The 12,543-nt window shown below is 36.1% G+C and overlaps 2 protein-coding genes across 2 annotated transcripts; both read left to right on the top strand.

Moving 5' to 3' along the window:
- The first annotated feature begins 739 nt into the window (after positions 1-739).
- LOC112518434 (1-acyl-sn-glycerol-3-phosphate acyltransferase 2-like) lies at positions 740-8,243 on the top strand. Its single transcript, XM_025126123.1, has 11 exons — positions 740-897; positions 1,148-1,270; positions 2,404-2,443; positions 2,530-2,603; positions 2,795-2,854; positions 4,071-4,148; positions 4,302-4,460; positions 4,982-5,107; positions 5,666-5,758; positions 6,939-7,025; positions 7,760-8,243. Exons 1-11 carry the CDS (start codon positions 817-819, stop codon positions 8,000-8,002), a joined length of 1,164 nt encoding a protein of 387 aa, XP_024981891.1. The 5' UTR covers positions 740-816; the 3' UTR covers positions 8,003-8,243.
- A 917-nt stretch (positions 8,244-9,160) lies between these two features.
- On the top strand, positions 9,161-9,834 carry LOC112518424. Its single transcript, XM_025126107.1, has one exon. It carries the CDS (start codon positions 9,323-9,325, stop codon positions 9,668-9,670), a length of 348 nt encoding a protein of 115 aa, XP_024981875.1. The 5' UTR covers positions 9,161-9,322; the 3' UTR covers positions 9,671-9,834.
- The last annotated feature ends 2,709 nt before the right edge of the window (positions 9,835-12,543 follow it).

The raw sequence follows: 12,543 nt of genomic DNA, 5'->3' as shown, positions 1-12,543 counted from the left end.
TACTAATATCGATATATTTTTGTCAAATTTTTGTGATATCTTCAAACATATATTTTATTCAAAAATAAAAACATCATCGCTTTCTCAAAATCACATAAAGTCATATTATAACATCGACTGAGATAAGGAATAAAAGGAAATATTAAAATCATGATGTATCTCGTTGCATTGTACGAGTACGCTTCTAGTTATTATAAAAGAATTATATTATTAAACAAAAAATAAATGATTTTATTATCAAATCTAAATTAAATTATAATAAAAAATAGAATTAAAGAAATTACACAAAAAACAATAACTTTTGAATATTTAATTTGATACTAAAATCGATGTATTTTTTTTTTCAAAATTTTATGATACCTTCAAATTTAAAACTATTATTGTTTTTTCGATACCACATAAAATCATATTATAACATCGACGGAGACAGAATAAAATGAAACATTAAAATCAAAATGTGTCTTACTATATTGCACGAGTACTTTAGTATTATCTAATATGTTTTAACCCTGATGTTAAATATTTTTTTACTACATCATTAAAAAAAAAAGTAATAAAGGTTATCAAATGACGTATATATTCTTGTAAAACATTTGGAGGTACTGATATGCAACTTCTCTGAAACTTAAAGGGGTGTTAATAGAAATATACAAATTGCCACCAGTAATCTTTGCTTATTCAAAATTGCAGCTCTTTTCCTTCGATATCCATCACTCTCTCCGTCCTCCATTAAAATCTCCGAAACCTCTCTGTATCTTTATCCGATACACCCACTAGCGCATATTCACATAGTTTCTGTTACGGTGCTCGTCGGCCATGGCGATTGCAGCAGCAGCTGTTATCGTCCCTCTCGGTGTCCTCTTCTTTGTCTCTGGTCTAATCGTCAATCTCATTCAGGTGATTTTTCCCCTACTGATTTGTGTTTGTATGTGTATATTGTATCGGGATCATTCTTTGTGAATTTTAGGGATTTTCTCAATTTTAGAACTATTAACCACTGGGATCGCGACAATGTTTATATAGAAAATTTTCTGTCATCTCTATCGGGTTTTGTACATTATATATTTCGTCGTGATGGTTTCTATTATTTGAGGCTGAATACGAATGTTGATTTTCGTTATGTTTATTTGTTGTTGTGGGCTTTTAGGCGATATTTTACGTGATTGTACGGCCGTTTTCGAAGAATACATACAGAAGGATTAACAGGATGGTGGCGGAGCTGTTGTGGCTTGAACTTGTGTGGATAGTTGATTGGTGGGCAGGAGTTAAGGTGATGATTTAGTAAGGTTCAATGATTTTTTAGTCACTCAATTATGCTTGTACAAGCGTTTATATATCCTACTGAGATGAAAATAGGGTTACTTGGGGCTTTATGTTGTTCAATTCTTTCTCTTTTTTCAGTTTTCGCCATACATGTTTTCAAGGCTGTTTGTTATTCAATAATTTGATGTTAATCAAATACTAGTAGATCCGATTCGCATATGGGTTTGGCAATGGTAATTGATGATTTGGTTTATGTTCTATGCACTTGTTTGTTGTCTAAGCCTACCATTTGCTTTAAGGGTCCGATATCGTGTGCATTTTGTATGTGTGCTCTCTCCTGCTTAAATGGGCTTAAGTGGTCATAAAACAACAAAAATGGGTTCTTTGTTTCTAAGGGCCTTTCATTTACTTTAGTGCAGACAAACAATGAAGATTCTCATACAATTATTCCGTAGCATCTGTACCTGCAACTCGATTGCAGGCCTTTGGTATTGTTTTATTAACTAGTAATTTGTGTTGTCTTACTATCCCTTTTATTGGGCTGAAAAGTTGATTTGTATACATTTGGTATATGTAAAAAATGAATTTAGTATGTCGTGTGGGATATACTTGGTCAGTTTGGTTTGATTATTCGCTATGCATTTAATGTTTCTATGGAAGTTCAATTTTTTGTTTTTCTAAGGAGTGTTTTCAATGTCCTCATGTTCTGTGTACTTGCCAATAAAGACAAAAGATCATCTTGCATATGCATAGTTTCTTCAGAGGCATGTTAGTGCTGAAATCTGTCTTTATGTTTTTCCGAGCATGTGAAGATTTGTTGTACACCTCATTCTTTTATTAGCTTTGATTTTAATGGCAGGTTTTGTTTGTCTAATGGATGGAATTCACATAATAACATGTCAAACAAACCTGTTTTGACTCATTTTTGTGTTTATTAAATTAAGTTTTTTTTCCTTCGGTTGATCACTTTCTAATTTGAAACTTGTGGAGTTTACTGTGTTAAGATATTGATATTCTACTTTTTATCTTATTCATATTTTTCTGATCTTGAAACTATATTCTCTTCTATTTGGTACACGTTAGTGGATCCAATATATTTTGATTTGTTATAGTCTAGTTTTTTAACACAACGTGGTGCAGGTCCAATTATACACAGATCCTGAGACGTTAGAAATGATGGGTAAGAGGAATGTACTGATAGAATTTTCTGTTCTTTGACCCGGATAAATGATGTATTTCTTCCATTTATGTTGATTATATTTACAGGTAAGGAACATGCCCTTGTTATAGCTAATCACAAAAGTGACATTGATTGGCTTATTGGATGGGTATTTGCACAGGTGATTATCAAATAAACCTACTGTTTGTGCCTTCCTACACTTTGAAAAGCATGAGATCGTTGTGTTTTAGAAATTTTAATGCACAATTGCTTTTGCAACAGAGTTTTATTCATCTAACCTTTTTATTATGGTTATCACTGCCATCTCTGCAAATGTTGCACCCTAATTCTCATTGGATTGTTCTGTGACAGCGATCAGGGTGCCTTGGTAGCACATTAGCTGTTATGAAGAAATCGTCAAAATTCCTTCCTGTAAGTATTTAGCAATTGCCATGTTACAATATGCAACTTAAGCTTTGAAATTAATGCTATATATGTGTGCTTATTTAATTCTCGTAATATATTCCCCCTATTTCACTTTAGTGCCTTCAAATTGTGAATAAGGGAAACTACTCTCAACTTCAAAACTGATTTGAATATATTTAATTTTGTACAAAATTGATAAATGCTGCATTAAACCGAGCAAAAACTACTGGAATTAGAGAATTCTGTGATAGGGATGTGACAAGTTCATGTGAAATTTACAGTTATTCGACCGTCAAAAGTCAAAAAGGGAATATTTAAAGTGGGCAGAGGGAGTTATAGATAATGAACTGTCTAAATTGAAATTGGTATATTTGGAAGTCATATTGTTATAAATATGTGAAGCATGTTACACTTGGTTCATTGACTTGGATTATGAACCTCAAAGACTTAGATTTGTTTATATTGCTTATCCGGAGGTTTGCAATGGAATCTGAACATCTTCTGAACTATAGGAGTGTTATGTAGCATTAGCTGGAGTTATTCGATGTTGGTGCTAAGATTATTGAATACGACAATGTGCTTGAAGAATTTCAGAGTAAATATCGAATAACTGCCTTTGCAAATTGTGTGAAATTAATTCTTTTAATTGTGCATAAAGTATCATTAAGATTGTTGTCTAGTTACTCCAGTGAGAGGCTTGAACCCTCAATTTTCTGTTTCTATAATTATATATGCATGTCTTTTCTGGAGCCTGATTCTTGGGGTTGCCACTTTTCAAAGTGTAAACAGAAAAGATGGTAAAACAGAAAGTCAGCATGTGAACCTTGGATTTTTTCTCAGTATGCATGTTCTTTGTGTAGCCAGATTTTTGAGACACCACTTTATGGAGCGTAACTAGAAGACACGGTCAAAAGAGAAAGCGATATCAAGCAGTACTTCGTTAACTGAATTGATCTTGTATGCTTAAAATATGGGACATTGTTAACATTATTCAGCTCTCGAGTGACCACCAACTATGCTAATGATCTTTTGTTTAGATTAATGAATGTTTAATGCAAAATGTTAACAAATTTAAAAGTTTGTAGTTTGTCAATTATGCATTATTTATTGATTATTATGGTCTTTTTTCCTTCCATTCTAGACTTGTAATTATAGCACAAGTTTTTTCCCTTCTCAAATTGATGTCACAACTTGCAAGAATTAAACGGTTCAATATATGCAGGTCATAGGCTGGTCAATGTGGTTTTCTGAGTATCTTTTTCTTGAGAGAAGCTGGGCTAAGGATGAAAATACTCTAAAGGTATTATTCCATTAGTTGTAGTCTACTTGTATTCATGATGCTCACGATTTTATGTTCAACCCTCTTTCTCTCTTATCTAAAACATATTTTCTTGGTGAAATGAGGTTCTTTTTTTTCTTGGACAAGCTTAACTTTGTGGCCTGTATTTTGCAGTTCGGTCTTCAACGCCTAAAGGACTATCCTCAACCCTTTTGGTTGGCTCTTTTCGTGGAGGGGACTCGATTTACTCAAGCAAAGCTTTTGGCAGCTCAAGAATATGCATCTTCGAATGGGTTGCCTGTTCCCAGAAATGTGCTGATTCCACGAACAAAGGTTAGACTCCCTTGCATCTACCACCGAATGTAAACTACTGATTCTATTCTGTGTTGTTAATTTACTTCCTTTGATATCTGGGTCTCTGCCTGTTTGTTTTTAGTGTTCATGCGGGGGTATAATAGATCAATATCTTGTTTCATTTGAACACTTTTAACTTATCATGGGATTGCAACATCCAATTTGCTAGGGAGTATTAGCCTACCAACTAGTTTGGGATAAAAGGCTATTTGTTTCTTGGACAATTGTTTTACTAATATCTGTTGGAAAGTATATGAAGACGAGAAAGCTTTAATAGGTTATGGAGATAACAAGTTTCAGTCAATCTGCTAAACGGTGATTCCAGGATCCTGCTTGATACATTGGATTACATGTTGAAGAAAGTCAACAACTCTGCTTACTATTCTAGTTACTAAATTAGTTGTAGGCTGCGGTTTTGAAATGTGTTCATATTGTTTATGTATTTAGCTGTTACTTTATGTACTTCAGAGTAATTTATTTATTGTTTTTTATGCTGTCAGGGTTTTGTTACATCAGTAAGTCACATGCGATCATTTGTTCCAGCCATCTATGATATGACTGTTGCTATTCCGAGAGATTCGACTCCACCAACAATGCTGAGGCTGTTTAAGGGGCAACCTTCTGTGGTGAGCCATCTTGACCTTTGAGTTTTGATTAAAATGATAGAAGCCAGTTCGAGTTTCCTCAGGGCCACTAGGGGTTTTTCTGTCAAGGACTCCGGGCCCCATGGGAATTGTCGAGGTGCGCGCCAGCTGGCCGGACACCCACGTACCAAAAAAAACAAGTCAAGACTAAGGGGCCCATTTGAGAGTGGACTGGTGACTTCGTTGCTACTTTATTATCTGTTTTCTAGTAATGTCAGATACCGAAGATTGCTTTATTTTTCTCTTTCCTCTCATTATTTATCCATTCCTGTTGCCCCTTACGTTCTTCTGGAAACTCCACAATCTTTTATGGGTAAAATCTATGTACAACTTGTTTGGGATTTAAAGGTATGTTGATTTTAGCTGCAACTATTTGAGCTGTCTCTGATCTTTCTTGCACATTTATGTTTTCTCTCGGATGAGGTGGCCACTTGTAAACTATTCTACTTTTCTTCTTGGTGTTGTTCTTCTCAGTGTTTAGAGACATATGCATATGAAACTGAAAAATTTATTATGAATAAAGGAATTCTTTTCTTGCAGGTTCACGTGAAAGTTAAGCGCTATTTGATGAAAGATTTGCCAGAAACAGATGAAGCTGTTGCACAATGGTGTAAAGATATATTTGTTGCCAAGGTGCAACCTTCTGCATTCGTTTATTATTACTGTTTTATAGTTTTCGTTCTAATTCTGTTATTCTTGTCTGTTTGAAAGACCAAGGGAATGTATTCAGCAATTCTAATCAAAGGTGGTTATGAATGCCATAAGTGTACATGCCCCTCAGATAGATCACAATGATTCTGTCACAATACGAGCTTTTTGGGGATACCTGTTAGTGAGAGACATTACAAAAGGAAATCTTAATGGTCATGTATTAAAAGATGGTAGATGCTTTGATGTAATTCATGGAGGTTGTTGGTATCAAGGACAAGAAATCTTGTTTTGCAATAGCTTTGAAAGAATTCACGGAGGTTGGGTCGTCTTATATGCTGTAGGATTCTCTAGGGAACTCCTGATATTAGATAGAATCTTAGGTACATTTGTAGTAGAACCTAGAATTTAGAAACATCTTGTATCTAGAAAGTTCTTAGGCCTAGAGAGTTTTTGTTTCTAGAATGTTCCATGGAGATGCAGACCCCATATCAAAAGATGGTGCATCCCTCATTGGTAAACCATCCTAGAATGCAAGAAGCTTTCTGAGTAATAACCAAAACCTCCTTCAGTCCTTCGTAAACTAAGCTCTACAAACCTTTCAGAGGCGCTACCATACTATTGGCAACCACCCTTTCTCAAGTATTTCAGGCTGATTGAGCACTTCCGAGGCACTAACGTGCTATTGGCAACCATAAGCTAGCTTATTTTTTGAGCTTATTAAAAAGCCTCAAAGGTTAGCTATAAGCTAGCTTTTTGAAAAGCTGCTTGAAGTAGTGTTTCAATAAAGCTTCACGGGATTTTTTCACTTTTTTTTCCCAATTATGCCCCTTATATTTTTCCAATTTAATTTTTTGACATATCTTTTTAAGTCATTGTACATTGTCATCTAGTTTATCAACTAGTTTTTACCAAACATGACTAGTTTATCGGATATGCCAAACATAGTACAACTTGCAAATAAGACCATGTGAAAATAAGCTAGCCAAGAGAGAAGCTATCGGTAAAGCATGCGAGACTTGATGCTATTAGCTTTAGCCCACAGATTCTCCCTTTTCATCGATATTAGAAAGCATTCAACATATTCGATTGATGGTCGAACAGTCCATAGAATTATATATGCCGTATGTTGTATCAGTTTATGATTTTGTTTGCTTCTCAACAGGATGATTTATTAGACAAGCATAAAGCAGAAGACAGCTTTCCTGATTCAAATCTTCATGACATTGGACGACCTCTAAAGTCTCTCGTGGTAAGAATACTATTTTAACATAAAAACATGTCAAACAGTTCTCCAGATAACCCCTTGCGGATAGCTGAATTGGTGAGGCCTTGGGTTTCCTCCCATACGTCACCAGCTCGAGTCCCCTTAGGGCCACTTGAGGTTTGCCCGACTATTAAACCTTCAGGGAGCATTTGGTTTGATGGAATGATTTTTAGAGATTTGGATTTCGTGGAAGGATTTGAAATTGGAGGGAGTTGGATTTGGAAGGATTTGAGATCTTTGGTGTGTTTGGTTTGAAATCTCACGAAATACCAACAAACCCCATGGGGATTTCTAAATCCCATATTTGTGGGATTTCAAATCCAAACAATCCTTCAAACCAAATATGAGACTGGAAAAATTAAATTCCAAATCCCTCTAAATCCTATTCAATCCTACAAACCATCTGGGGCCTTAGGGCCCTGTGGGATTAGTCGAGTTGTGCGCAAGCCGGCCTGAACACCCAAAATTATAAAAAAAAACAGTTCTCCCATAACTTTTGGTGGTAGCTTAATTGTATCAGGGCTTGGGTTTGCTCCCATCAGTCACTAGTTCAAGTCCCCTTAGAACCACTGCAGGTTTATCTGGTTGATAACTCAAGGACCCGATGGTATCAACCTAGTTGTGGACAAACTGGCCCAAACGCCCACAGTTACAAAGAACAGTTCTTCTCATCTATTTGGGTAGAACAACAAATCTTACACATGTTTGCATATTTACAGGTGGTCACTTCTTGGGCATGCCTGCTTGTTTTTGGGACCTTCAAATTCTTCCGGTGGTCTAACCTTTTCTCTTCGTGGAAGGGTCTAACGATCACAGCAGTTTGTCTGGCGGTTGTTACCATCTTAATGCAGATCTTGATTCAATTCTCTCAGTCGGAACGTTCCACCCCTGCAAAAGTGGTGCCATCGAGGAGCAGCAACGGCGGAGAACCGTCGCATGCTGTACACGACAAAAAGCAGTGAGTAGAAGCATATCCCACCAAAATTTATTCAACATATGGAAGTCATCTCAAACTCTTGTTTTACTTGTGCAAGTTATCTAATGTTTCAAGTAGCGTTTACCATGTGTTTTCGAGTTTTTGTGTATCAAAGAAATAGAAAAGTTCAAGAGTCCGATTCATCTTTCTCTCTTTCTCTTTCGGTTTCGTTCTGATCTGTATGCATCATCGTATATGTATTATTTGTTTTTGAAGTTATTTATCATCTGTCGTTACATACATTTCAATGGAATGGTCTTGCAAAGGGTATGACATCATTTCTGATGAGACTAACGTTTTGAATCGAACTTGCAATCTTTCCTTAAAAATCTACCTCTAAAAGACCTATTCCAGGCCTAGTTCAAATGCCACCTACTATCCCTCCACACCACTATGTTGTAACACCCCTAATTTTTGAGAAAACCGGTTGAGGAACGGCCGGAAAACGATCGAGGAACGTCCAAGAAACTTCAAAAATGTTGTGCTAAAGAGGTATTACAAATTATAAAGGGAGGGGGAGAAAATTCAAATTTGATGAAAGTGAAGTTGAATGTTTGAAGATGAAAGAAAGTAAGTGAAAGTTCAAGATAATTTCAGATGATTGTTGAAAGTATCAAATGTTGAAGAAATATTTACAAAAAAGTCTTCGATGTAGTGATAAAATTGTGATAACGAGAAGAAGTTTGAACGAAAAAATCTTAGGGGCCGTTTACCTAAATGTTTACCCGGTAAGCACCTATCGTTAAGAGTCAACACTATAATTTTATTTTATCGGGTAAGATTGTAGTAAATCAAAATGTATCTTATGCAACAATTTACTAGGTAAGCGTTTATCTAGGTAAGAGTCGTCACCTTCACTTACCGAGTAAGACTTTTCATTCTTATCATCACTCTTAGCGGGTAAGATTTTTGCCCTTTGTCATGTTCATCTGATAAGGAAAATTGCCCCGTAAGTATTTATCGGGTAGGCTTTTAGTAAACGACCCCTTAATCTTACGATGAAAAAGATATTTGTAAAATTTGGTGACAAATCCATCATATCTTAGGAAAGAGGGTGAATATTAAAATTGGATGAAACCAACATTTTATAGGGATATGATTTGTCAATGGCACATTTTTAGGGATATATTTGCCAATATAACATTTTATTGGGTTGTATTATGTCAACAGTACATTTTTATAGGGACGTATATGTCAATGACACATAACTGAAAAGCGACGTCGTATAGGACGTTGACCCTTGAAGATTGAGATCGCAGGCCGCTTTACAAATTCGGAGCCCTCATCCGTCGGTATCGTCGTAGAGATGCCGTCTGCTAAACCCTTCTCTGCCGCCGCAGGCATGCTTCGATCACGGCTTACCTCCACACTCCGGCAACGTAGCGGCGATGGTCCTAGCCGGTGGACCACCCCAGGCCACCAGGACCGCCCTAACGGATACTTTCTGAATCGGACCCCTCTACCACCGGGCCAGTCAAGGAAGTGGGAAGATTGGGAGCTACCTTGTTACGTCACTAGCTTCCTAACCATCGTCATCCTCGGCGTCGGACTCAACGCCAAGCCCGATCTAACCCTAGAGACGTGGGCCCACCAGAAAGCCGTAGAAAGACTCGAGGCTCAGCGACAGATCCTCGCGGCGGATGATTCTGATTGATTGTTGAGTCTTCTGTTCCATGGTAAACTTGCCTTATGTTTTTGACTTCGGGTGTTATTGGGGCATATCTCCAAATCACTGGACTAATATGTAAAATCTGTGAACTTAGATTTGTTCATATGTGGTTTTATCAGTTCTTTCTGATAATAATGCGTAATTGAAGCATCGAATTACTATAGAATTTAGGTCTTAATTTGAGGCATGCATGTTAAAATCTGTTGCAAGTTCATCTAACCCATTTTGCTAATTTATGTACTAATTTCTCCAAAATGTTGGATATGGCTTAATGGGTATCTGATTGACTTTGTGTCTGTGTAATGCAAAGTAGAATTACATGTTTTACTTGCAGAGTGATTATAGACTTTGAGCCTTCAAATAACACAAGGGTCCAAGCATGATCCTTGAAGGCATCTTTAGCCCTTTTAGCATTGGTACTCGAACATGGTTCGACAGTACTGGACCGGACAAGAGGGTCTGTCTGGTGTTCGGTACATGGTTCACCGGCTAATTGGGAATTTATAGTTCTCTTAAACTGAAATGGATTTCACTAGCTGAGATTATATATGTAGGAAACAGATAATAATGCTAGTAATGGCTCTGTGATTATCCCATCTTATTGCTACTTCATTTTGTATGTTTTGAAGTATGGCAGATTATACTTGATGGTCTTGCATGGCTGCTCAATAGTAGAATGCAACCATGAGGTGTCTGCTCATTCTTGGAGCATTTTGGTGATACATACCTATACCTATATAAACATTTATATTCACAAGTGAATGATGAATTTGTGGTTTGTATGGCAGTGCCAATATCCTCATACTTTTGGTATTTCTTACTTGTTAAGTTTGGGCACAAGAACAGCTTAAGCAAACTGTTGGGCATTTAGGTCTCTGCATTCAGAGTTATATATGGAATCTTGGCTTGCAATATCAGTCCATAATAGCTGAATCCCTTGTCAAGTTGATTATAATCCAATAACATGATCTTAGGGGCCGTTCGATACGAGTCAACAATATAATTTATTTTGATGCGTAAGATTTTAGTTTATCAAAACGTATCGAATGCAACAATTTATCGGGTAAGCGCTTACCTGGGTAAGAGTCGTCATCTACACTTACCGAGTAAGACTCTCCATCTTTCTCATCGCTTTAACCGGTAAGATTCTTGTCCCTTGTCATGTTCATCCGATTAGGAAATTTATCCGGTAAGCACTTACCAAATAAGCGTTTAATAAACGGCTCCTTATATCATCTTATAGCTTTAGCCACTCCCCATAAAAATTCATCGATATCTGCTTCATAAGATTGGTCCTATAGAGTAATCAAACACATAATGTCGAATAACACTACTTTCATGCTCTACTCTTTGTGGTAAAGATCAGGTCTAAAACCCTACTGTCGAGATTTTCTGATAGCCATGACCCTTAGAATTTTTATCATATTGCTAAAGAATTCTCAATACTTCTTATAATCACTTTGCTTTGATCATCATGTACCAATTTTTTCTTCTCATATTGCTAAAGAATTCTCAATACTTCTTATAATCACTTTGCTTTGATCATCATGTACCAATTTTTTCTTCTTTGGAGTATATAAATCAACTCCAGTTGTGTATGGTATTTCTAGAGGTGTTCGTGGTCCGGTTTGGGTGGTTTAACCTTCCAAACCACAGACCAGTCAAGCCGGACCACAAAAAGGCGGTATGGTCTGACCAGTTTAGATGGTCTGTTTTGTGTCTCTTTTGGGCTTCAAACTAAAAAAAAAAACTTAAAATTTATATTCAAAATAAAATTTATACCGATATGACATTATTAAAAAAAATATCGAATTATAAAAGAAACATTTGTATATAAATAAAACATTGAGCAAATCGAGTGACAATTTGAAATTTTAGATTTGATTTTTGACGGATTTCAGAATTTTGTCAATTTGGATAACGCAATAAATTGAAAGAAAAAGGAAAACTAAAAACATGATGTCTTGAGCAAACTTTCTTTAATTGGGCCATAAAGGTTGAACCTACAACATGAAAACTAAATATAATTATTGCATGTGATGTGATTTTTTGGCGATCGGTTCGGTCCAGACTGCTCAATGAAATGGTCAAAACCACATATCAAACTGAACCAAGCGGTTAGCTATTTTTATACCGGACCGGACCGCCAGACTGCCAAAAACGGTCCGGTTTGACTTGATTCGACCGGTTTGAACAGTCCAACGGTTTCTTTAACACCCGTAGTGGCAGTAGAAGTGTCTATTTTCTCGTCTTTCATTTATTGCTAGAAAGAAACAAGATTTTATATAGGTAAGGTATGTCTATTATTTTATAGGATAAGACAGGACGACGAGGGATTTAAGAAGGGTGCCCTTATCATTCCGGTGGAAAAATTTTAGAGGGGCTTAAAGATGGATATTCTCTAATTTGATATGTACTCCTCGATCGAAATCTGAAGGTTCTTTCTTGACCTAACTATAAAGATTCGAATTTCCTTTGCATTAGCAAAAAGTGTTTGCAGCTTATTGATAGTGTAATTGTATGTGGAATTTAAATGTTGCAAGTTTGAATCCTTCCGAGTTTTTATTTTATGGTAAGAACAGAAGGAAAAAAACCACTTGGGTGTCGCAAAAATTCCTCTTATATCTTTTTATTTTATTAGGTCATGCTTCTTAAACTATTTTTTGTTTTATTTTATATTATACTATACTTTGGATTTTTTAGGTAACTGTGAGTTTTTAGACCAACTTATATACACAGACTAAACCACATGCAACCATGAATAAACTGGAGTAATTCACATCAATCAAATCCAAATGATGGAAATCAACACTATATAGTCAAACCAGATAATCTCTCCGTTACCAAATGGCCAGTAC

The sequence above is a fragment of the Cynara cardunculus genome (genome assembly GCF_001531365.2).
Source record: "Cynara cardunculus var. scolymus isolate 2C chromosome LG 9, CcrdV1, whole genome shotgun sequence".
Taxonomy (NCBI): domain Eukaryota; kingdom Viridiplantae; phylum Streptophyta; class Magnoliopsida; order Asterales; family Asteraceae; genus Cynara; species Cynara cardunculus.
The sequence above is the reverse complement of the archived record's forward strand: the minus strand, read 5'-3'. Positions and strand labels throughout refer to the sequence as shown.

Bases quoted from the DNA above. Each gene is read 5' to 3' on its own strand.
- LOC112518434 (XM_025126123.1), top strand. From the start codon at position 817: ATGGCGATTGCAGCAGCAGCTGTTATCGTCCCTCTCGGTGTCCTCTTC. The intron at 2,604-2,794 runs GTGATTATCAAA...GTTCTGTGACAG, and splicing joins TTGGATGGGTATTTGCACAG to CGATCAGGGTGCCTTGGTAG. The intron at 5,759-6,938 runs GTGCAACCTTCT...GCTTCTCAACAG, and splicing joins AAGATATATTTGTTGCCAAG to GATGATTTATTAGACAAGCA.
- LOC112518424 (XM_025126107.1), top strand. From the start codon at position 9,323: ATGCCGTCTGCTAAACCCTTCTCTGCCGCCGCAGGCATGCTTCGATCA.